Source organism: Hyperoodon ampullatus (genome assembly GCF_949752795.1).
Source record: "Hyperoodon ampullatus genome assembly, chromosome: 2".
Taxonomy (NCBI): Eukaryota; Metazoa; Chordata; class Mammalia; order Artiodactyla; family Ziphiidae; genus Hyperoodon; species Hyperoodon ampullatus.
The window spans coordinates 32,853,447-32,879,100 of record NC_136915.1 but is presented as its reverse complement, the minus strand read 5'-3'; the positions used below and the strand labels follow the sequence as shown (position 1 = coordinate 32,879,100).

General features: G+C 43.8%; 1 protein-coding gene across 2 annotated transcripts in view; it reads right to left on the bottom strand.

The window, feature by feature from the left end:
• MACF1 (microtubule actin crosslinking factor 1) overlaps positions 1-25,654 on the bottom strand; it is a gene marked incomplete at its 5' end in the record, with an annotated part of 343,134 nt that overhangs the window by 165,566 nt on the left and 151,914 nt on the right. For both annotated transcript variants that reach the window (XM_079698746.1, XM_079698745.1), the window contains 14 exons: positions 635-730; positions 1,510-1,614; positions 2,937-3,098; positions 3,822-3,899; positions 4,852-4,980; positions 5,961-6,237; positions 6,916-7,070; positions 7,268-7,361; positions 7,444-7,571; positions 8,572-8,667; positions 8,813-8,932; positions 9,353-9,459; positions 9,561-9,673; positions 10,462-10,628. In XM_079698746.1, coding sequence (XP_079554872.1) covers positions 635-730; positions 1,510-1,614; positions 2,937-3,098; positions 3,822-3,899; positions 4,852-4,980; positions 5,961-6,237; positions 6,916-7,070; positions 7,268-7,361; positions 7,444-7,571; positions 8,572-8,667; positions 8,813-8,932; positions 9,353-9,459; positions 9,561-9,673; positions 10,462-10,628 — 1,827 coding nt within the window. The remainder of the gene's footprint in view (positions 1-634; positions 731-1,509; positions 1,615-2,936; positions 3,099-3,821; positions 3,900-4,851; positions 4,981-5,960; positions 6,238-6,915; positions 7,071-7,267; positions 7,362-7,443; positions 7,572-8,571; positions 8,668-8,812; positions 8,933-9,352; positions 9,460-9,560; positions 9,674-10,461; positions 10,629-25,654) is intronic.

The following is a 25,654-nucleotide window of genomic DNA, read 5'->3' as shown; positions in this document are numbered from 1 at the left end:
GTAGTTGTGGCGCATGGGCTTAGTTGCTCCGTGGCATGTGGGATCTTCCCGGACCAGGGCTCGAACCCGTGTCCCCTGCATTGGCAGGAGGATTCTTAACCACTGCGCCACCAGGGAAGCCCAAACAGTATGTTCTTGATGTAGCAATAGATTAAAGAAAAAAAAACCCAAAAAACAAAAAACGGTTCTAATATTTTACAGCCCCTCCCATCAGGGAGGGCTTGTACCCCATCACCCCAACCAAATGACAGACGTGTGAGTGACACCATTTGGGGCCAACCAGCCCCCAACCTGCCTGCCCACTGCCTACAGCCACGTGTCACCCAGGCAAGATGAAAAAAAGCCTTCAGCTGAGCCTAGCCCAGACTGCCAACTCACAGAATCTCGAGCTAACGGTTGTTGCTCTAAGCAACTAACTTTTGGGGTGGTGGTTTATACAGTAAAGGGTAACTGATACAGATGTGTTTCTAGCCTCACCCCTCCCGTGTGCACGCTTGCAGGCACACACCAACACACGCAGTCACACTCACAATCTCTTGCCTGAATGAAAAAAAAAATCCTCCTCATCCTCTCTGCGCGCGCGCGCGCGCACACACACACACACACACACACACACTCACAATAGCCCACGTACCTGAAAGTAAGCAGTATTCTCTTTCACATGCTGCTCGACACACAAGCACAGCTGCTTCATCCACAGCAACTGGGACTGGACAGCAGCACTGTAAGCCTGCAACAACCAGGCACACGAACAGAAGGGCATGGGTTTAACAGACCTGCTACACATGTGCGATGCACTCTTCCAAGTACACCTCTGCTAACGCTAGAGAGGCCAACAGAGGATAAGTGGAGATACTTGACTGGCATCTGCTCAAAGTTTCCCACGAGACAGAGGTTTGTCTTTCATCCAACATGGTTTTGTTAGAAGGGGTTACCCAGAAAAGGCCTCTTCCACACTCATTTGCAACTAAATGACCTGGTCAGCAAAACCCAGGCCTAAGCCAGTCTCTCCTGGCTTCCTCCACTGCCTCTCTTCTCCGAGCACAGGCACCACACCAAAAGGCACGCAGGGTCTGTCTAGACAGTTATCTGAAAAACTATGGTTCAGAATTCCCTGGTGGTCCAGTGGTTAGGACTCCACGCTTTCACTGCTGAGGGCCCAGGTTCAATCCCTGATCAGGGAACTAAGATCCCACAAGCCTCACGATGTGGGAGAGGAAAAAAAAAAGAAAACCTTAAAAAAAAGAAAAGAAAAAATACGGTTCAAGTCACTTTCCCCGTGAAGCGAGGAGTCAATATCGTTTCTGTTGTTTCTCGTAGTATCCTCCTTAGACTATTAACAAAACTGTTTGCAGTCTTTTGGGGGCTGGGAAGAAAAGGGAGAAGACCCAAGACACATGATTCCCTGACCCTTGCTCCAAGTCCCTCATCAGAGCTAAGTCTCTGATTTGAATACTTGTATAGTAACAACCTCTGAGCACTTGACCCTCACACCTTCAAGTCACACACCTCCACAGTCTGCTTGGCTGGGTGGTTCTCAAGTGACAGAAGCTCGGCTGTATCTTGTAGAGACCGAAACACGTCCTGTTTCTCCTCCAGTTCCATTGTCAATTCCTGAAAATTGAATTCAATTTTATTCAGTAAGTGCTGTTAAGGGAGGAGCGCCCTACTTTAAAGGAGCCCGCAACCCAGGGTTAGTGCCAAAATGAGAGGCATAAACAGTGCACCCCAGAGGGTTTCAGAGAAGAGCACAAGTGCTGGAATTACAGGAGAATGAATCAAAAGGATATGGGATCTGAGCCAGGCCTGAGTAAGTGGGGTCACACAGGATGAGACGGAAGGCAAGAAAGGAGGGAATGTGGCTGGTGTGGATGGTTCAGGTCAGCACCCACCGAACACGGTACCTGATCCGCATCCCCGCCTGGCTGGCTCCGCTCAGACTGTACCCTCAGCTGCAGTGCCCTGCTCCGGCTCTACATTCTGTTAACACTTTAGGACCTGGTTTAGACGCCAGCTCTTCTGTGCAGCTGGGTACTGATCCTCACTATCAGATTTGACCCCTTCTCCTCGATGCTCCCTTTCTTTATGTCTCTATCATAGCCTAATTTCTGTTCTCATACAGACTGTTTATTGTATTACAGTATCTATTGTTTCTTCTTTACTTCAGAAGAATCATATACCATTCTCTAATGAAGTTAAGTGTTATTAAAAATCTTTGTATTTTCGTGGGGTTCATAATGTCCTGAAAAATTCTCTGAAATGTGGGCAAACTGAAAATGACAAAAAAACAATCCTACTTTATATCTTTCACTGAAAAGCATAAAAAGCATTGTTGCATTGGCCAATGCTGAATTTTCCTTCCCACTTTACAAACCAAGAGATGGAGACCAAAAAATTGTTGAATGAATTAAAGAGAATTCAGAATTTGTAAGAAGCCAAGAATATACCTCAAACAACATTAAGCCTACTAAGTGCTTTGCTATATTAACTTACTAAATCTTACTTAACCTTTTACACAACGCTTTGAAGTGCTACTATTATCCCATTTTACCGAGGTCTAGGGAGAGTAAATGACTTGCCAAGGTCACAGAGCTAATAAGTGGAGGAATAAGAATTTGATGTTAGGTCTATCACATTCCAAAGCCTATAACCTTGACCACAAAGTTATACTGCTTCTGAAATGATTCAGTTTGCAGACTGCTGCTCTCTTCACCCAAGACACTACCTTTCTAAATGCATTCTAAATAAATTCATTCTAGGGCTCGATTTCCCCTCTCTCCATATACACTTTTTCACAGGAACAGATGCATTAAGCGGGGTCCTTATTTCTATCTAACAAAATGCAAATCCAGAAACCCAAGCTCTCAGCAGACTAGCCCCTCTGGCTCCTTCTGCTGCTATTACAAAATATGACAGGTCTGTTGTGCTAGACTCACAGAGAAGTAATTTTTCTTGGCTGAGATACTGGGATTGTTGTCACTCCAATCATATGCTAGTTCCTCCTCCTCCTTCTCATTCAACCAGATCAACTCAGCTGTAGCTCTGGAGACAAATTTATGCAGGCTCTGAAGGTGCCTCATCCGGAAGCTAGAAGTTTCCTAGACAAAGGCAGGATTACAAGGTTAGACTGCTAGGCTTTCATCTGTAGGATATATCACATTTGACATCAAAGCAAAGAATAGCTGAGAAAATGAACTTAGCCTTGCTTTTTCAATCTCTGGGTGCTTCTCCACAGACTTAAATTTAGTACAAGTTTGGTACAGGACTCCCAGAGAGCCCGGGTCAATCCCAGCTAGAAGTGAGAACACGCCAGGCCTGTGTGGGGCTCCCTGGATAAAGAATGATCCTGGAACTGTCCTACTCTGGACATCTTGAAGGACAACAGACAGAAGAGGAGTCCCCTCCCTGTCAATCTTAAACTTTTGGTTTTTGGGAATTCCCTGGTGTTCCAGTGGTTAGGACTCCACGCTCTCACTGCCGAGGGCCCTGGTTCAATCCCTGGTCGGGGAACTAAGATCCCGCAAGCCATGCAGGGGTGGCGGCGGGGGGAGACTTAGTTTTGATGCCTCAGGGCACATACACCCACTGCTTTGGTGAAGTATGATAACTGGGATAAGCTCTACTTACTTAAAACTTTCTGGGGCAGTGGTTTTTGATCCATTAAGAAAATTGAGAAAATGTTATGATACATATGAACAACTGCACAGTGAACAATATAAACTAACAAACAGAAAACCAAAACAGGCTCAAACCAAGAGCTTTCTGAATTAGGGAACCACATTCTCCATGAACAGAACAAAAGAGAGTTAGTCAAAACTCACCTTCAATTTACAATACTGTGTCTCCAGCTTTCCAAGAGTTTCAACATAACTGGTATGAAAATTTTGGGACATTTTTCCCTGATAAGAAAGGAATGAAATAAAAATATATTAGAGAAAGAGTAAGTAAACTATATTTACAGCATGATTTCAACTATGTAAATATTATGTCTGCACATAGACAGAGATTGGTTACTCTGAGAAAACAGAAGCTTGCACAGCAAATCTCCAGGTGAGATGTGATAGCTCAGAGCAGCACTGAGTGAGGACAGTCCAGCAGAGTGAGCACAGCTGAATGACCTCATGGTCTTGTGCTTCCAGTAATTCTGGGAGGTTTCTAAGCAAAACCTATACCTGGTGATTCCTTCAACTACTCAGTTGCTTTTTTGGAAGAGGAGAGTTGAAATTTAAAATGGGAAGATAGGAAGAGTGAGGGAGAGGAGAGACCAAGTGAATAGTTTTTCTTGCCAGTTCTCTGTTGCAGGTAGATGGTGAAGTGGAAAGAGCATGAACTTTTGGAACAGAGGGTTTGAGTTTGGAAACTGCATTCACTACTTACTAACTTTGACCTTAGCTTTCAGTATCACTATTCTTTTTACTAAAAAGCGGTTAATAAAAAACACCTTTCAGGGCTTCCGTGGTGGCGCAGTGGTTGAGAGTCCGCCTGCCGATGCAGGGGACACGGGTTCGTGCCCTGGTCCGGGAAGATCTCACATGCCGTGGAGCGGCTGGGCCCGTGAGCCATGGCCGCTGGGCCTGTGCGTCCGGAGCCTGTGCTCCGCAACGGGAGAGGCCACAACAGTGAGAGGCCCGCGTACCACAAAACAAACAAACAAACAAACAAAAAAAAGCAAAAAACCCCACCTTTCTCACAAGGTTATTTCAAAGAGCAAGAGACGCTTCCTGTGCTGAGGGGACCTGTGGTCAAGTGCTGCTCGTGGGTATCCTTTTCCACAGGGACAGCTGCGCTGTGCACTGTCCCATCGCACACAGCCACCCCAGCCTCCCATAATGGATTCTGAATGCCACACACCTCATATAGCCTGGCCTCTTTGACACTTGAGCCCAGTTCTTCCACACTGGCGTGGACGTGCTGCTGTGCTTCCAGCTGCAACTCCACACTAGGCAGGTCATTGCCCCACTCTGCTCGCTCCAGTTTCATCTGAAAAAAAGAAAAATTACGAATATAATTTACTGCTAAGTTGGCAGAAAAAGAAAACTGTCACAATCAGTTTGGACAAGGGGGCTGGGGAGAGGGGACTGAGAAAAAGGACATCTAAACTATCTCCATCTTGGTCTCTTACAGGGAAGTATGCCATAACCACCCCCAAGGAGCTGGAGAATAAACCCTACCACCTATAGCAGCAGAAGCAGCCTTTTGCTGCTGAATTATGGGAACATATCCCTGCATTTACCAACCAGAAAGGCATTCCCACAGGCTGAAATGCTTAACTTTATAATTTAGGCATTTCCCTTTATGGGGTCTCTTCATTTCACAATCAGAATGGAGATAAGAAATAAATATCTATAAATACTAAGCTTCATTCATGCCACCAACTATTGGCCAATGGAAGATAACTGTAAAACAGCTTGCCTTTGAATATTTTTATTTATCGGTACATGGAAGATCCATCATCCGACGATGGGAAGAATTTAACACAAAACAAAAGGGTTAGAGGATAAGAGGACAATCTTGAACTTGAACCATTATCCTAGAATACATATAAATAATGTCCCTGAGAACTGTGAAACACAGCAGTCTTGCTTACTCTTAAGAGCTGAGACAAAAACAACAGTAGAGAAGCAGCTCCTCTGACAATGAGAGAATTTCAGAAAAGATAACAGATTTACAGACTCTGCAACTTCTTCCACCAGCTCCCAGTTAGAACACAGTTGGCTGAAGGGAAGAGATTCCTAAAGGGCTTCAAATTAGAAAAGCCTATGCATTTAGTATGGGATTTTGAGGATCTGAACTGATCCTATCCTTTCAAAATTTAATAGACAAGGAGGCTTGGGTCCCAGGTTGCAGCAATAATTGAGGGGATCTATACAAGGGGCATAGAGCAACCTAACCCTCTGAGACAAGCTGCTGTATCCAGTAAACCTCAGTGCACTGCATAAGCATTTGGAATGTACACCCACCTGCATTTCTTCCACCCAAGACAGTAGTTCATACACAAATCGGAGGTTGCCTTCATCTTCAGAGGAGGAGATAGACACAAGTTCAGCCCGAGTCATGGGCTTTCGGAACCAGGAGGTAGAAGAAGAATGGGTTCCTCTGGTCAAGGGTTCTGCCTTCAGATGAGTAGTGGTTAAAGTAGAGGGTGGAACCAATTCAAGTGAAGTGAAATGGCCCTTCCGATACAAGTTTGTGCACTCTAGACGCAAGGTAACCAGCTCATCCTGCAAACGCATGACCCTGAAATGGAAGACGAGAAAGAAAAGATTAAATCTGTAACGTGCTTTTTAAGATCTTCCCTATCCATTTGACAAGGATGAGGTAAAAATAAAAATGAGATTATATTAGGAAAAGTGTTTTGAGAAAGAAAACGTGTTCTGTGAATGCAAGGTGATATTATTAACATCTTCATCGTTCAGAGCTGTCACTGAGGCAAATGCCAAGTCACAGCATTAACTCAAGGCAATAAATCAATACCAGTTCCTATAACTCTTGGATGATATAACAGAATAAACCATGGATTAGGGGTCAAAAGGTGTGGCTCTTAGTCTCGGCTCTGTACAAAGATCCTCAGCCCCTCTGTGGGTGTTGGTTTCCTCCTCCATGAAATGCTACATCGAATCACCCCAGCAGTTCTAAAGCAGACGTGGTCCCACACGGCTGCAGTCACCCTGAAGCATGTGGGTGCATTATAAGATGCCACACAAAGATTAGGGAACCCTACAGGTACTTAGTGGGCAGGGCCAACAGTAAAGGGAAACTGTCTTCTACCATGAGAATTTTCCTGCCCCAAATACCTATAACATCCCCACTGAGACGCTGACCTCTAGCATCCAGGTTACAAGATTCAGTACCCGACTCTTGATCCTTGAGCCTCAGCAGTAAGCAAGCCCTCCGTTTGAGTCCCATGTTCCTCACCTAAAAGCCAGCTCTTCTAGCTGGTAGTAATTCTCATCTCTTAGGATCTGGAGATCCACCTGCAGCTGTCTGATGAGACCTTCACACTCCTGAATGTACATGATGACATCTGACTCACACTGCACTGGTTGTCCTGATTCCAGGTGAGCAGCGTCCTGAGAGAGAAAGGGAGAAGAAGAGTGAGAAAACTCCCCTTGCTCCCACCCACTAGGACCAAGGGAGCCAGGCGGTCCACTGCAATTCCAAGAGAAAGGAAGCTGGATCCCTTAACTGTTGACTTCAACCATTAGAGCAAAAGGTTAGAAGTGGAAAACATGTAACATAAGAAGTGAGATAGAACAGTCAGACTTACAGCCTGCAGTGTATTCTTAGCTAATGTCAGTTTTTCTTCACAGTTCAAAGCACCATTCTGGATTTTGTTTGCAATCTGTAGCAGCAATTCCAGCCTAAAATGAGATCAAGACCATAGTCAAGTGCAGGCCTCAAAGCAGCCCAGTAAGTAATGTCACCTTCAGGCTCTGGACCCACCTCTCTACAGCTGGTCGAAGTGACTTCTCTCGCTCCAGCATCTCAATGATGAGTTTTCCCCACTCTTCTTCCACATCATTAGGGTGATAACCTTGAGGCAGTTTAATTCGGCCAAATTCAATCCATACCTAAAAAACCCAGAGATAACCCTTTTAGTCCAAAAACACAGCCATGCCCTCCTCAGGTCCCAGTTTTAATTAATTTTTTGCTTCTTTACCCAGCCATTCAGCAGTTTTCCCCATTGACTAATAAGAGAAAACAACCAAATATTTTAGCAGTACCTCACCTCTAGGTGACAGAAAAAAATCGCCTGTAGGGGGCTTCCCTGGTGGCGCAGTGGTTAAGAATCCGCCTGCCAATGCAGGGGACACGGGTTCGAGCCCTGGTCCGCGAAGATCCCACATGCAGGGGAGCAGCTAAGCCTGTGCGCTGCAACTACTGAGCCTGCGCTCTGGAGCCCGCAAGCCACGACTACTGAAGTCTGTGAGCCCAGGGCCCGTGCTCCGCAACAAGAGAAGCCACCGCAATGAGAAGCCTGCGCACCACAACAAAGAGTAGCCACCCACTTACCACAACTAGAGAAAGCAACAACGTGCACAGCAACGAAGACCCAACACAGCCAAAAATAAATAAATAAATGTATTAAAAAAAAATTACCTCTAAAATACAGGGACCACTTGCTTGAAATCCTTCCATTCCTTCTATACTTTCCATAAATCCTCCTGTCCTCCCCATACCCCTCCCTCCCACTGTGGAGAGGTTAAATGCCCATCTCTACAGCTTCAAATTCTCTAGGAATCAAAATGTGAGGGAAAGTCTCTTTTCTTTCTATTCTAGGGAAAGAATTAGCTTCCCTCTGAGAAACAGGAAAATATGTATAAAACTCAGGATTTCTGAATAACTGTATGCCATTTTTCAACAGGCCCTTTAAAAAATAGAGATGGTTGCTACTTCCCCTTTACCGTAAATTTTCAAGAGCAGCCTGAGAGTGATGCTCGATTTGTCACCCTGAGAATATTGCTATTATAATGAAGGTTCGGAAGAAGATGCAGGGAATCTGCCTAACAAAGAAGCAACAAAGAGCACACCAGCAAACCCTAAGTCTCAGCAAAGGATAAGTGTCCTTACCTCTAATAATTTATATAATTCTTCAATTCTTCCTTTTTCTCTCTCCTTGGCCAGAATTTCTGTTTCTTTGAAGTGTATATATTGATTATAAAGTGCCTACAAAATTAATATTTGGTGAATGAATGCAAGCAACCCGGTCTAATTTTTCATACCACCTCACCCAGGAGCCAGCAGCAACAAGCTCTGAGACTTACTCCCCAGAGTGAATTTACAAAAAAACAATTTAAGTCCATGACTTTACCTTTAGTTCAACAGGGTTCTGGGGAAAAGATTTATCTGACATCAGTATTGTATGCTGTTTGATCCAGGGAATGAGGGAGTCCACTCGGCTTTGGTATTCTTGCCACCTGGCGTCTACTTCCTATTGCCAAAAGGTAGATATCACACACCTTCTGGTTAGCAGTATGCAAGACAAGCACAGGAGAAAGTAGCTCAGGCCATCCCAAACCACATAAAATCTTTTCCTCTAATTGCCTACACAGACACCAGCCATTCAGTTTAATGCTCAGAGTCCCAGTTTCAAAGCTCCTCAAGGACTCTCAAGATGGGATTTAATTTCCTGACACCTAGAATAGCCTATGCTGGACGCTGCAAAATTAGTGATATCTAGACTCATTCCCACAGACCAAGGACAATAACCATGTATAAAGATGATGTGGATTCAGTTTGCTCCGTTTAGAAGTGCTCTGTATACACTGAGTGCTTAAGAAACCTACTCTAATCAATACATTCCACCCAAACAAATCATAGCAGAAGGTATTTTAGGAAAGTGTTCTTTTACCGTAGCACTGATCCCTTCTCCACCCTCAGGGACTTTAGGGAAGGCATCATAAATAGAAGACACATAAGTGATTACAGACTTTTCATCTGGAGATGGCACATCCACATCTGAGAGACAAAAGGCAAGAAATGTCTTAGAACAAAGGAACCCGCCGGGGGAAGGAATAATGAATATACGTCAAACATCATCAACTTCAGTCAGCTCTCACCTTCTGCATCCAGTAACCGCGTGACGCCCAGTCTTTCTGCTACTTCGAAAGCCTGTTCCAGATTCTCTCGGTTACTCTGGATCTGTACCCTCTCCATATCTACCAGATCAGGTCTGTAAAAGTCCACCAAGGTATATGAAAGGCCCCCAGCTACATAGCACATGGGAGTTCACACAAAGAAACCCTCTTAAAAGTACTCAGAGCTGAAAAACACTGGATGAGTTAGAGAGAAAGCAAGAGGTTTAGAGGAGCACTAGTCCCATTTTTAATCACACTCCAGGAGCCCAGTGCTCGGTAATTCTAAACTTACATAATAGTAGGTTTGTTGGATTTCAAGGGAGAGGTATCAACTTTCCCTATGAGTGTCTATGACCACTAAGAGTACAATAAATTTTGCTTTTCGTCATTCAAAATTCCCATCTTCCTCACCCACTCCAAGCAAGTCCCCCACTACAGGCCCTTTGCACTTGTTATTTCCTCCGAGTGAAACATGCTGAGCCTAGAGACCTGCATGGCCCGCTACTCCTCATCCATGACTCTGCTCCAACAACTTTATCAGAGAGACCACCTCCGACCACCCTGTCCAAAATGTCACAACCTCCATCATTCCCTTTCCCTCCACTGCACTAACCACTGTAAGACAGCATACACTTATTTGTTTATTGCCGATCTTCCCCACTGAAAAGTAAGCTCCATGAGGGCAAGAATTTAGCTGTTTTCTTCACTGCTATGTGAGCCCAGTGCCTGGAATAGTAGGAGTTCAATACAAATTCCTTTTTAAAATAAATAAAATGAATCAGAGCCTGGATGTTGGTTGAGGGGAAATGTGGCATTACAGCTGATTACAAACAAGAGATGAGAAGAAGCCTCTCCAGGCCCACTGAAACTCCACTGTATTTACCTGTATCGGTGAATAAGTGCATTGAACATCTTCCCATCACTCCAGCAGGAGGAAAAGTTGGTGCATTTGATTCCTGTGTAACCAGCTGTCACTTTCTGGGTCCACAGGAGCAGCTTCTCCTTAGCTGACATGTCCCCTGATTCTCCACTAATGTAGATGTCAGAGATCTGCCAAAAGATAGGATATGAAGTAATTTAGTATAAATAAGATGAAGCCTTTTAACCTTCTCTTCATACATTATGGCTCTTAGAAGAGGGAGATCCAAGGCTGGCAGCACTTCAAGATGACAACTCCAACATATATTCACCCTATTTGGTAGTCAAAGAAATGCAAATTAAAATTTTGAGAGGTCACTTTTTTACCTGTCAAATTAGAATAGTTTTTCTTTTTTTTTTTTTTTAATGATACTACTCAGTATTGGAAAGAATATCTGAAATTGGGTAGTCTCATACATTGCCACTGGTGAGAGTATAAAGGGCATAATTTCTCTGGAGGACGGTTTTTAATAAGTCTTAAAATACACATACACTTGATAGGAAGTCATCAGAGAAATGTGCAAAAAATTTTATACAAGAATGTTTATCAATATCAAAAAGCAAAGGCAACAGGCAAAACAAACAATTGGGACTACACCAAACTAAAAGGCTTGTGCACAGCAAAGGAAACCATCAACAAAATGAAAAGGCAACCTACGGAATGGGAGAAAATATTTACAATTCATATATCTGATAAAGGGTTAATATCCAAAATATACAAAGAATTCATTCAACTCAAAGCAAAGAAACAAACAATCAGATTTAAAATTGGGTAGAAGATCTGAATAGACATTTCTCTAAAGAAGACATACAAATGGCCATCAGGTGCACAAAAAGGTATTCAACATCACTAATCATTAGGGAAACACAAATCAAAACCATAATGAGTTATGACCTCACACCTATTAGAATGGCTTGTCATCAGAAAGACGACATAACAAGTATTGGTAAAATAGTGGAGCAAAGAGAACACTCGTGCACTCTTGGTGGGATTATAAATTGGTACAATCACTCTGGAAAACAGTATGAAGATTCCTCAAAAAATTAGAAACAGAACTATCATGTGATCTAGCGACCTTACTTCTGGGTACATCCAAAGGAAATGAAAACAAGATATCGAAAAGATATCTGCACTCTCAATGTTCACTGCAGCATTATTCACAATAGCCAGGATATGGAAACAACGTAAGTGTCCATCAAAAGTTGTGGTATATACAATGGAATATTATTCAGCCATGGAAAAGGAAACCCTGTCATTTGTGACAACATGGATGAAACTTGAGGGCCTTATGTTAAGTGAAATAAGCCAGACAAGGACAAATACTGCATGATATCATTTATATGTGGAATCTAAAAAAAAAGAAAAAGAAAAAAAGTCTAAGTCATAGAAACAGAGAGTAGAAAAGTAGTTGCCAAGGGATAGTGGTGGGGGAAACAGGGAGAGGATAGAAAAAGGGTATAAACTTTCAGCTATAAGTTGAATAAGGTCTGAGGATTTAATGTAAAAGACATGTGACTACAGTTGATAACACTGTATTGTATAACTGAAATTTGTCAAGAGAGTAGAACTTAAATGTTCTCACACACACACAAAAATGTGACGTAATGGATGTGTTAGTAGTTAACTAGAGGTGGGAATCCTTTCTCAATATATACATAAAGGCACACCTGGGAGGTACTACAGGTTCAGTTCCAGACCACAGCAATAGAGGAGATATCAATCACAATAAAGTGAGTCACATGCATGTTTTGGTTTCCCGGTACATATAAAAGTCATGTTTACACTATACTATATTACCAGTACATGCGCGATAGCACTATGTCTTACAAAAACAATGTATACACCTTAATTTAAAAATACTTTATTGTTAAAAAATGCTAACCATCAGCTGGGCCTTCAGCAAGTTGTAATCTTTTTGCTGGTGGAGGGTTTGAAATATTACAAGAAGTGAGCAAATGCTGTTGGAAAAATGATGCCAGCAGTCTTGCTCAACGCGTGGTTGCCACAAACCATTTGTAAAAAACGCAGTATCTGTAAAGCACAATAAAACAAGGTCTGCCTGTGTATCAAATCACCATGATGTACACTTTAAATATGTCACAAGAATGCTTATCAAAATATGATAAATATTTTATAGCAAAAAGCTATAAAGAGCTTAAACTCTAACGAGGGATTGATTGGTTATAAATTATAGCACACATACATGGTAGAATTCTTTGTAGCACTTAAAAAGGTATGCTTTAGTAAAAAAAGGAAGTAACTGATGAGGAAAAATAAACAAATAAAATGAAATAAAATAAAATAAAAAAGGAAATGTGTTGTCAAATAAACTGGCTGCCTTTGCTAAGTCTCCCTCTAGTGTAAAAATACTCTGAGATGTTTCTACCATATAAAGTTTGCTGATTTTACTACCAATAAAAAATCTTATTTAAGGAAAAAAAAGATATGCTTTAGAAAACGTTAATGATAGGAAAATGATCGCCATATTTTACAAAAAGAATACAAACAAAATAATATATAATAACACTGATTTTACATGAAAAATATATAACATATACTTAAGTAATAGTCATATATATGCATAATGTATGTGATAGATGCATATATGTATGTGTATATACACCAAACTAGTAATCATAGTTATCTCTAAGTGGTAGCATTACAGATGATTTTTATATTTCCCAAATTTTCTACATTATGTAATTTTTTTTTTTTTTTTTTTTTTTGCGGTACGCGGACCTCTCACCGCCGTGGCCTCTCCCCGCCGTGGCCTCTCCCGTTGCGGAGCACATGCTCCGGACGCGCAGGCTCAGCGGCCATGGCTCACGGGCCCAGCCGCTCCGCGGCACGTGGGATCTTCCCAGACCGGGGCACGAACCCGTGTCCCCTGCATCAGCAGGCGGACTCTCAACCACTGCGCCACCAGGGAAGCCCTATGTAAACTTTTATATTTAGAAAAAAGTTATTTTAAGAAACCTCCAAAATCTAGCACAGGACCTACTTTGAAGAAATGTCAGTCTGAGAGAGGAGAAAAGTGCATGCCTTTGATTCCACACAAGCCTAGGGTTGAATCTCAAGTTCACCAACTACAAGCTGGGCCTTGGTTATACCACTTGTAAAGTGGGAATCACACCTATTACCTTCTCAGGATAGCTGTGACAATCAACGGTATATTATACAGTGAAGTACCAGCCCAAACACGGGGCTGAGCTCGACAAAGTTCCCTTCTCTCTTCCTTGTATAAATGGTGGTTCTCCTTCAGTTACTGCTGTCTAACTCCCACAGCACTGTCAGTCTCTATCATCAATTAAATGCTATCTTGCATTATTGGCTATAATTTAATGTATTTTTATTATTTAATATCTCCCCAAGACTAGGTTTCCTGAGGTGCTGATACTACATCTTAACTATCAGAATGACCTAAAATCATAGCAGGTGCTATGAAGGAGAGCTCCTCAACACAGGATATGTCCCAGCAGAAGCTGGGATGCATCTCTGAGACTCAGTGATCAAGGTCCTTCTGTATTGCACCTGGTGTTGTGCTGGTCATATGGTGGACACTTAACATGTTTTAATTAATAATCACTTGGTTAATAAACAAAATAATAAAAATAAACAAATAAATTATTTGGGGGTAAGACCCACCTAGAATCCTGAGACACATTACTTTATTGACAGCAAACTTACCTAGCAAATAATGTATATAATGTATATAAGCAAACAAGCCAAGGACCCAATGATGGATTATGGTGCCCACGCCATCATCCTGTGAGTCCAGTGTAAACAGCCCCTCACCAGTACCAATTCTCTGCCAGTTCTCCTCAACGACATTTCTAGCTATTTATTTCAGTGGCTAAATGCCACCCACATTGACATATCCCAGTTCTTCCACTGTAGTGCTTCACATACATATTAAGGCAAAACATTGCTGGGAACAGGAGATAGATTTGTTGAAGTGAAAAGGGATAGAATTTGAATAAGCAAAATGAAATGTGAGTATTTGGGTTCTTTACCCAAAAAAGAAATTCCAGTTAGTCAATTGATATTGTATCTCCACAATATCACAGTCAATATCTCCAATGGCATCTCCTGTCTGCCAATCACAGTATCTTTGTATATTGCGTTGGAAGCAGTTCAATGAACAGCTGTACTTCAGATTTTCCACACAGCTGTAATGAGACAGGGAAATATTTAGATCCCTCAGGGGAAGGAAAAATACCCTGTTTGGATTAGGACCTTTCCTAGATTGTGAACTGGATGAGAAAAATGGGATTATCATCAAAATCATCTCAATAATTAAATTTGGCTTTTGTCCATCTTTTCATGTAATATTCACATGTGATTGCACAGTGCTGTCCTTTGGGATATGCAGAAGCTTTTACCTTAATCTCCCAAATGGAGAATTCCAGCTTCAGTGTCAGGGGGCTTTCTCCCTCATCTGGATGTTTAAAAGGAACCATTTGGAGAGAGAGCACAGCCTCATTACCATCTCAGAGACTAAACTCATCTACCTAAATTTTCTTTCAACGTACACTCCCCATGGCTTGATTAATTCTTTCTCTGAAGTATTATCTAGAAACTGAGCATGTTCCTAATAAGTCAGTAAGTTTTTACTGAACAACATCTCATCTGTGCTTCACACTATGTCAGACACCATATGTTAGGACGAGGGAGAAGAACAACAACAAAACAGTCAATCACCATGGGACTGACTCATTCTGTTGTTATTTCTTGAGCAAAACCTATGTTCTAGGAGCTGTGTTCAAGTTCTTGGTATCTCGGGACAGAAGCACAACCTTGGGCCTCAAGCTCAAGCAATTCAGTAGGGGAGACAACATACCAATCAGAGAGATCAATGCTGTGACAGAGGTAAGCAAGTAACCCAAACTAGCAGTGTCGAGGAACTCTGCAGAGATGATAAGACAACATCTATGCTGAGTTTTAATATCTAAGAAGAGGGCCTCCCTGGTGGTGCAGTGGTTAAGAATCTGCCTGCCAATGCAGGGGACACGGGTTCGAGCCCTGGTCTGGGAAGATCCCACATGCTGCAAAGCAACTAAGCCCTCGCGCCACAACTACTCAGCCTGTGCTCTAGAGCCCGCGAGCCACAACTACTGAAGCCCACGCGCCTAGAGCCCGTGCTCCGCAACAAGAGAAGCCACCGCAATGAGAAGCCCATGCACCACAATGAAGAGTAGCCCCTCCTTGCCGCAACTAGAGAAAGCCCACGGGCAGCAACAAAGACCCAAGGCAGCCTAATTAATTAATTAATTAAAAATTAAAAAATAAAAATTTCAGCATATTAAAAACAACAAAAGACATGAAAGCTCAAACTGGGAACTGATATAGGAGAGAAGATTAGAGAGATTATGGAGGGGTTGGAATACCAGGCTGAGGATTTTGGACTTTGCAAGTCTACATAAGTCTCAGGGAATGAACTAGATGTAATGAGCTAACAGATACTTGATTCACATGTCCTGAAGTTTCTAGCTGACTTCATCCCGCTACAGTGAAGGCATCAGTCTTTCAAAACTTCCATTCAAGAAACAGGTGAGGGCACAATGCAATAATTCATTACAAATGCCTGGCTAGAAGGATCTCATGGCAGCTGTGTTTATTCCCTACAGAAGAGTTAGGTAAAGATCAGGGGTGCTCCTTTCAATATTCAAGTTCAGAGTCATGGAGGTCTCTCTAGAGCAGGGGTCCCCAACCCCTGGGCCGCAGACCAGTACCAGTCCGCGGCTCGTTAGGAACCGGGCCACACAGCAGGAGGTGAGCGGCAGGCGAGTGAGCGAAGCTTCATCTGCCGCTCCCCATCGCTCACATTTCGCATTACCGCCTGAAACACCCCCACCCCCTCCCACACCCCTATCCATGGAAAAATTGTCTTCCATGTAACTGGTCTCTGGTGCCAAAAAGGTTGGGGACCGCTGCTCTAGGGAATACAATTAGAATGGAAATCCTAGGTCACAGACTACTGGCAATTTTTAATTCTCCTAAATACTGCCAAACTACTGTCAAATAACAATACCAATTTATATTTCTATCCACAAGGGTGTGAAGAGGTTTTTCCATCATTCTGCATCTTCACCTACACTCTGTATTTTCAAACTTTTTATTTTCTGCCAGTCTGAGGGGTATAAAATTGCATCCTGTTGTTGTTTTGAGTTTTATATCTTTGATTGCTAGTGAGAAAGACTCCTGTGTATGAGGCATTTGGGTTTTCTTTTTTTGTGAACTGCTTATTCCTGGGCTTTCCCCTATTTTTCTACTAGTGTGTTTACCTTTTTCTTGTTTATTTATAGGCATTATTTAAATAATAATATTAATAACGAACATCTATTGTGTTTTACTTGAATTTACTCATATAATTCTCACAACAACCCTACAGAGTACATACTACTCTTATCCTCAATTTACAAATGAGGTAACTGTGCCACAGAGAATTTAAGTAACTTGCCCCAAGGTACATGGCTACTAAGTAGTAGAGCTGGAATTCAAACTCAGCCAATCTGGCTCCACATTCTTAACCACATCACCTATACTACACTTCATATATTCGGGACATTAGTCCTTTTTCAGTATATGCACTATATAATTCTACCATTATTTTTAACTTTCCATCTCAAGGAACTAGAAAAAGAAGAACAAATGAAGCCAAAAGTTAGTAGAAGGAAGGAAATAACAAAGATTAGAGCAGAAATAAATGAAATAAAGATGAAAAAGACAATAGAGAAGATCAACAAAACTAAGAGCTGGTTCTTTGAAAAGATAAACAAAATTGACAAGCCTTTAGCTAGACTCACCAAGAAAAACAGAGGAGACAAATAAAATCAGAAATGAAAGAGGAGATGTTACAAATGATACCACAGAAAGATCAAGGATCATAAAAGACTGCTATGAAAAATTACACACCAAGTTGGACAACCTAGAAGAAATGGATAAATTCCTAGAAATATACAACCTACCAAGACTGAATCATGATGAAATAGAAAATCTGAACAGACTGATCTAGTAAGGAGATTGAATCAGTAATCAAAAACCTCCCAACGAGGGCTTCCTTGATGGCGCAGTGGTTGAGAGTCTGCCTGCTGATGCAGGGGACATGGGTTCGTGCCCTGGTCTGGGAAGATCCCACATGCCGTGGAGCGGCTAGGCCCGTGAGCCATGGCCGCCGAGCCTGTGCTCCGCAACGGGAGAGGCCACAACAGTGAGAGGCCCACGTACCGCAAAAAAAAAAAAAAAAAAAAAAGACAATAATAATAATAAAGATAATAATAAACACATTACATGTTAATAATATAAATAACAATTTGACAAAAATACATTTTCCAAAACAAATTAGTGAGAAGAGCAGCAAAAAGCAAATCAAAACCCAGAAAAACAACTTTCCATTTGAAATGGAAAATATCAAATATATACAAAAAAAGGCAGAATGGTATTATGAACTCCTATGTACCCATCACCCAGTTTCAACCATATCAACTCATAGCTAATCTTGTTTCATCTACACTCCACCCACTTCACCCCTCCCCTATTATTATGAAGCAAATCCCACACTATCATTTCCTCCAAAAACACTTCAGTATGTATCTCTAAAAGGACTCTTTTTTTTAAAACATAGCCACAACACCATTGTTACACCTGAAAAATAATGATTCTTTGGTAATATTTTCAATTAAGTAAAATTTTTTGAAAGGAACTTCTCTCGTGGCGCAGTGGTTAAGAATCCGCCTGCCAATGCAGGGGACACGGGTTTGAACCCTGGTCCGGGAAGATCCCACATGCTGTGGAGCAACTAAGCCCGTGCGTCAAAACTACTGAGCCTGCGCTGTAGAGCCCACAAGCCACAACTACTGAGTCCATGTGGCACAACTACTGAAGCCCGTGCGCCTAGAGCCCATGCTCTGCAACAAGAGAAGCCCACGCACCGCAACGCAGAGTAGCCCCCACTTGCTGCAACTAGAGAAAGCCCGCGGGCAGCAACAAAGACCCCACGCAGCCAAAAATAAATAAATAAATTTTTTTAAAAAAGAAAATTCCTTTCTTAAATGAAGCTCTAACTGTAACTTTAACTGCTACGTTCCTCCAATAGTATCATCTGGTTAATTTTGCTTTCTTCTTGTAATACAAAGCCAATATTAGTAAAACTACTTTCCCTATAATGAAAGAGGAGAAATGGGAAAGGGATACTTATAACTGAAAAGGCTCAGCCCAGAAAATAATATACCTACTGATTTCTTTCTCATCATTCCTAGCCCCAGAGTTATCTGACTATTCACCTGAAATCTAAGGATTTGTGGCAAGGGCAATGGTATACAGCCAATTCTCCATCAACAGAATCCACTAACAATTGGCAGTGGAGCCAAGACAGAGAAAAGAAAAGGATTTTCAACAATTTTCCTTGTTCCATTAAGTCAGGTATTATGGCTATTGATGGCAGCTGGGAGTAGGGAGTCCTCCTGAGAGATGGAATGGACCAGCGAAGGCCTTTGTCTGACATCAAAGTACAACTGCTGTTAACTCGCTCCCATCCGGCTCCAAATCCGAGTCTACTTATTCTGAAAACCATTTTTGTCCCCTGGCCCCTGTCATCCTGTTTCTCTTGTTAACTGTTTCCTGTCAAGAGAAGAATCAACTCTACCAGGTGAACAGAAAAGCAGACCATCTGTCTTCTATTACCTAAACCCGGCACTCAGCAAGCATCAGAATCAGTTCCCATTTCTCTCTATCCTGAAAAGAAACAAACCCACTGCCAAGTTTCTGTGCAGCCGGAGCCTGGCCCCACTCCCATCACCATGCCCTGGAGTGATCAACGGGAGAGACAAGGCGGCCTGAGTTATGCCAAGGACAGACACCACTCTGAAGCTCGAACTGTTTCTGCGGAGGGTTACTACCCTGACATGTTAAAGACAAAACAAAACGAGCACCAACAAACAAACAAAAAATCAACCCTGTTGAAGCGCCTGCTGCCCCTCTCCGCGAAGGAGCTGGTGTGTGATGAGCAGCGGCCGCTCTTCTGACCCCCGTGTCCTCCCAGGGCTCTCACTCCAGTCAGATGCTCTCGCCTTGTGGTTCAATCCACATTTCACAGGAGGTCTGCAGTGTCAAAACACGCTGCCCTGTCTCTCAGCTGGCGGCTGACGCTGTCCCCAGGCCGTGTGAACAGTCTTCCAGGGAGGGGGCAGCTCCCTGAAGACAATGCCGTCAGAGACCAAAGAGGGTCTGAGGCCCCTGTGACCTTAAGGACTTTCATCCTGAAGGGATTTCACACTTATCTTGAGAAGTCACTTCTTATCTGTCATACAGCCTGTGGTCCCTGCATCACCTGATGGACACAGAGCCTCAGAGACGTGTCAGCTTTCTGAGCTGACTCCGGGCCACCTAGTTTTTCTGCCTGGGTCATCACTGAGTAGTCTGGTTGTGTCTGCTCTCAAGGGGTAGCTGGGACGGGATGTAGAGCCTGGCTGCCCAGAAAACGCCACACACCAGTATGATTCTCATACTGAGCAGCACAAGAATCACACTGCTGTTGATTCTGTTAAACTACAGATCAGAGTCTACTCCCACCAATCTTTTCTTGGAGACTCCTCACAGAGTTGTCCAGAACCTTCCCACTCCAGGGTGGAGATCCCACATCAAAAGCACCACAGTCACGTATGGGCCATTATCTAGAACTGATTTCCACTAGGAGTCCCTTCACATTTTATACTCCAAACTTTCTGAAAGTCTCACACCGAATTATAAGAATGTATCCTAAATCATCGTGATGCCTCCACAGCTTCAACTTTAACCCCAGGAATATCAAAGGAGCGGTCAGTTCAGCAGTTGGTTCTGCCACAATTACTCTACATCTGTTCTGTACAAAGATAAAAGCTGACTTTGACATTCCTTCCCTCTTATCCGATGAACCTCAAATACACCCCACCCCCCCGCAGCCTCACTGCCTCCCTTTCCACTTTAACACACACACACACACACACACACACGCACGCACGCACACACATTTTTATATGGAAAAGCCCAAGGATGCCTCCTGCCCAACCGCATAATAAATATTTTTCAATGGCCATCTTTTCCTCCAACTGTTTGGAGTCTCCAAACTCTATAACAACAAAGGGCACTGAAATGGGCCTATCCATGGGGGAAATTCATCACCCAAAAGGTCATTTTAAGCACAGATCAGCTTAAAATTTACTTCTCTCCTCAGCCTCATACTGTTGATGATTAGCAGGGCACCTGTAGGTGGGCCACACTGTCTGCTCTGCAGACATCAGGGCAGCTGCCCACAGCCTAGCAAGGAAAATGCCATCCTCCATCTTCCACCTCTTGCCGCGCTGGGAGCCTAAGTTTTTATTTCTTCTGCTGCAGAGACTTGACATGCCAATAAAAGTTCTTCAGTCACTGATGAATTATAACTTTAGTCACCTACACAATCACACCCCTATGTGAGAGACCAGACCCTGTGCCACCCAGGGTCTTGCTGAGTCTCCTTCCCTCTCAGTGTTCAGAGCTCTTGAATTCCCACTTGCTCCTTGACCCCTAAAAACATTCACAGCACCCACCACCTAAAACTACCACCACCTCCACTTATGTCTGAATATATATCTCACAAACAAAAACATGTCAGAGCCATAAACAAGTCCAATCAGAAAGCAAACTGTTTCTAGCCTTGAACTTTCAAACTGCCCTAACTCCCTCTCTACCCCCCCTCCCCCCAGCTCTGGACTAATCTCCAGATAAATCCATGCTCCTCTCCTCTAATGCTGGAATTAGGAACCAAAGGAGGACTAGCCTCTCCACCTAAACACATATTGAATGGGTGTTGCCATTAGCAGTGTCCCCAAGGGGGGGAATTACATCAGCTCCAATAAGAACATCATTCTCCAGGGAGAAGAACAACCACCCCTCAGACCTTCCACACTCATTTTGGAGTCAGCCAGGCCTCCCCATCACCTCCATGCCATACCACAACTTCCGACAGCAGGGACGCTGATAAACAGACCTGTTGAGAGTTAAGTATTACCTAGCACTGCACCTGGAGAGATAACCCCACCAGATAGCTCGAGCAATTATGCGGCATGGTTACCCAGAGTCAGGGATTCCCCAGAGACCACAAGACAGTTTCAAGCATCAAGGGGCAGATCTGAAATAGATTTTGCTTGCCGAGCGCAGCAGTCGCTAACTACTAGTACTTGACTAACAGGTAAAGTTTGAGAAGCAGCACCAAGCTCCTCACTGCTCGCCACATTCCACTTTCATAAGTTTGAGGCCAGTAATACGAACCGCTGTTTGACTACCCCTTGAACATGCCCACCTACCTCCTCCAGACCCCCTAAGGGGGTGGGGCTTGCCTCCAAAGAAAGGGTGCCATCCTCTTCTGAGAAGGACGTGGAGCTCTTTTCAGGCTCTGTATCTTTAGGCTGGACCCCTCGTAAGTGCAGCCTGTCGCTGCCATAGCCAGAGGAGGAGGGCAAGATGCTCTCAGTCAGGCCACTGATGGATAGATCACTCTGAGAAGCAGGCAGTCTGGGAACCTGGGGCGGCACTCGACCCACGTGGGCAGGCTCTGTGCAGCTCTGGCCCCTCGACTGGGCCGGCAGTGATGAAGGAGAACGTTCCACAATCCAGGCACCTGTCTGAGGGGCACTTAAAATGCCCTTGGTTCCTCCCCCTACACTCCATCCCTTGGAAAGATGGTCTTGACTTCCTGTGTCGGTGGGGCAGTCTGTCCTGGGGAAAGTGTTGCTCCCAAATCCAAGCTGAGTATCTCCTTTCTCCACTGCAGTCCGTCCATGCAAAGGCAGCAGCACAGCCCTGCTGCTGCAGGATGCTGCCCTCGGAAATTCCACCAGTTGGCTCACTGACTTCTCACAGTTCCTTTCTGCGGGGTTATCGAGCAGGTGAGCAATGACAGTCATCCCCTCTTCCAGGGAATCCCAGACCCCTCTGGCAACTGATGACTCATCCTCTAACAAAAGCTGAGCAGTCTGGATCTCCCCCTGGAATCTCTCCTTCACCTGCACGATCATCCCCTGATCTCCCACCCCTGAGTCGGGGGCCGGGTCCCCAGGCAGTAAAATGTCTGTGGGGGGTGGCTCTACCCCTCCCACTCCTTCCTCCTTTTGGAGACTCACTGTTAACTTCGTCAGGGTTTCCGTCTCTTCGATGACTCCAGTTCCTTGCAAGGGTTCTTCCTCACGAGGGACCTCTGGAGTAGGGGTTTTCTTCCCCCTCCACTTCCTTTTGAACCGAACCCTTTTCTTAGGAGATATGGGAGTCTTCTCAGAAACAGCTATTGAATCTTTCGGCTCCTTAACGCAGCCCAGCGAATTTCCCATTGCCTTCCTCTCCTAATCGCAGCAAAAACGCAGCTAAGCCAGTCCTGGGATCCCAGAGAAATCCCAACCTTGGCTTCATCGGATTAGATGCACGTTTAAAAACATGCACTAGGCCGGCGATCCCTCCAGTTCTTCCTCCCTCCCCGCCTCTCTCTGTCTCTTCCAGCCGCTGCCGATTCAGACAGCCATCTTACAGGCTCAGAGCTGCAACAAGACAAATTCAAAGCATCTCACTGCAGTTCAGAAATCATTTGACCTAAAAGCAGACAGAAACCGGATTGGCTGCAGCTTCCTCTCTCCAAATATGAGGTAATTGGAGCACTGCCTTCAGAAACACAAACAGAAAGCAGAAAGGAGCTAGAAACCAGGGGAAGGGAGGAAATAGGGAGGGCAGGAAGGAGGGAGGGAATGTAAGAGTAAATGGAAAAGGGAGGGGGAAAGAAAAGAGGCCCTGGGAGAAGGTAACGTGAAGGAAGGAGGAGGAGAAAGAGGGGGAAAAGCAAGCCAGCGGCTGGGAGCAACCAGGAAGGGAAGGGCCAAGAGGAACCAGGGCCGGGGACTATGGCCCCCAAACTGTGAAGTGAAACAGATTTCAATTGCTGCACCAAGATGTCCAAAAGAAAATATCAAGCAGGATTAACATACTCTCGATTTTTTCAGGTCAGAAACAATAAAATTATAACCAGAAGAGAGACCAGAGCGTAATCCTCATAGTTACAAAAAGAAACACAAGCTTTCAAGATCTAGTCTCCTGTAGCATTTATTTCCCTACTTTTGAGAGAGAGAAAGAGAGAGAGAGACATCTGTTAATTCTGCTGGCCAATGACACACAGAGGAAAAACCTGGAAATCGGCTTTGAGTACAGTATATGGATGCTCGGTAAAAAGGATACCACTTCCATATACAACAGAGAAGCAGCGTTTCTGCTGAACAATACTTGATGTGAATGTCCAACAGTAATTACTGCTACTACTGACAGCTAACATGTTTTTACATTTGTCATGTGCCACGCCCCATGCTAAGCTATAGATTGTCTCATTTAATTCCCACAGTAACCAAATGAAGTCAAAACTATTATTTTACACTTTACAGATAAAGAAACTGAGGTTCAAGAAAGTGGATTCCTTTGCTCAAGGCTACACGAAGTGGCAAAGCCAGAACATGAACCCCTGGTTAAGACTCTGAACTTCAAACCCTTGTTACACTGCCTTCTACCTGCAGCAGGGATGGAAGTCTGTACTCAGTTAAGTAAAACAGGAAGATACTCCACTGTTTTGAATTGGCAACTAGACTCACATGGACCAAGGGCTGAAACAAAAAGATAACTCTTGATCTTTGGGAGTAACAGAGGAAGTCACTAAAATGAAGCCCAGATGGTTTTTACTCAAATTGCAGCAGGGCAGGAAGTCTGAATTAAAGGTCTAAAAAGTTGGTGGGACCTCCCTGGTGGTGCAGTGGATAAGACTCCGTGCTCCCAATGCAGGGGGCCCGGGTTTGATCCCTGGTCAGGGAATTAGATCCCATATGCATGCCGCAACTAAGAGTTCTCATGCCACAACTAAGGAGCCCGCGAGCCACAACTAAGACCTGGTGCAACCAAATAAATTAATTAATTAAATAAATATTTTAAAAAATAATTACAGGAATTACTTTAAAGCTCATCTTTAAAAAAAAAAAAAAAAGTCTAAAACGTTGGATTCAAAAACCACCCTGTTGTGCCAGTGGGATTTGCCCACCCCAGTTTTTTTTAGTATAGCGTGTGACAGGTGAGATAACAGCACAATCCAAAGGGCTCCAAGTGGAGTGGAAGGACAGAGCTTACATGTGTTTCCTCCTGGTCAAATCTATTTATTCTATACCGAAAGGATCCAGACCACACTGCAGAGAGAAATAGTCGACCTGGTTCTACGTAAGCCTACCCACCTCTCCTGGAGACCTGAAAAAATGCCTGCCACCAAAGGAAAGCAATAAGAACCCCTAAGCAACAGCTCTTCCACAGCACTTCTGAGACCCTACTGATGCCCCATCTGCCTCACCATTGCAGGAGGTGTTCTTTCTCCCCTAAGCCTTTACAAAGGCTGACTGTGAAGCTGTAGCACCATCTGATGGCCATTGTAAACCACAGCAAGAAACAAGACAAGGAGGTTAGCATGAGAGAGAAACTCAGTCAGACTCCAGAAAAATCACTTAATCGGCAAAACATGTGACGTTACAGTGTAATTCTCCAGGCAGGCACCAGGCCTCCACTCCTTCAACGAAGAGCGCTGAACTATGGAACTTCTCAGATGTACACCCCAAGGCTCAAGCTTGAATTTTGCTCGTGAAATACAAGCAAACTGAATTCCTGAAAACGATCAACTCAGGGGCAAGAGAGACAGCCTCTGGATATGACCGCTGCTGCTGCAGTTTTCTCTGACAGACGGGCCTGACAGAGCTTGAGCACATTACTTCTAGGAGCCTTTTCTTTCTTAAACTTCTGCCTATGTTGGGCAAATCAGCTTTCATTTCCTTCTGCTCCAGAGGAAAACTGGTCTAGGAAAAGAGCAGAGAGTTCAGCAAGGTAGACCTAGGTTCAAATTCCCACTTCTGTTAACTCAGTAGCTAAGTAACTATCTTGCTAAGTGATTCAGTCTCCTTACCTCTAAAACATGGATGCTACCCCTTACTTAATGGGGTTGTAGAGAGGGTTCATGGGATGGTGTCTTGAAAGTGCTTGGCTCCCTGCCTGGTCTATGTTAAGTCCCTTTTCTCCTCATTTACTACTGGAGCTAAGAGGTATGAGGCACTCCACCACCACCAGGGTCCTAATATACTCT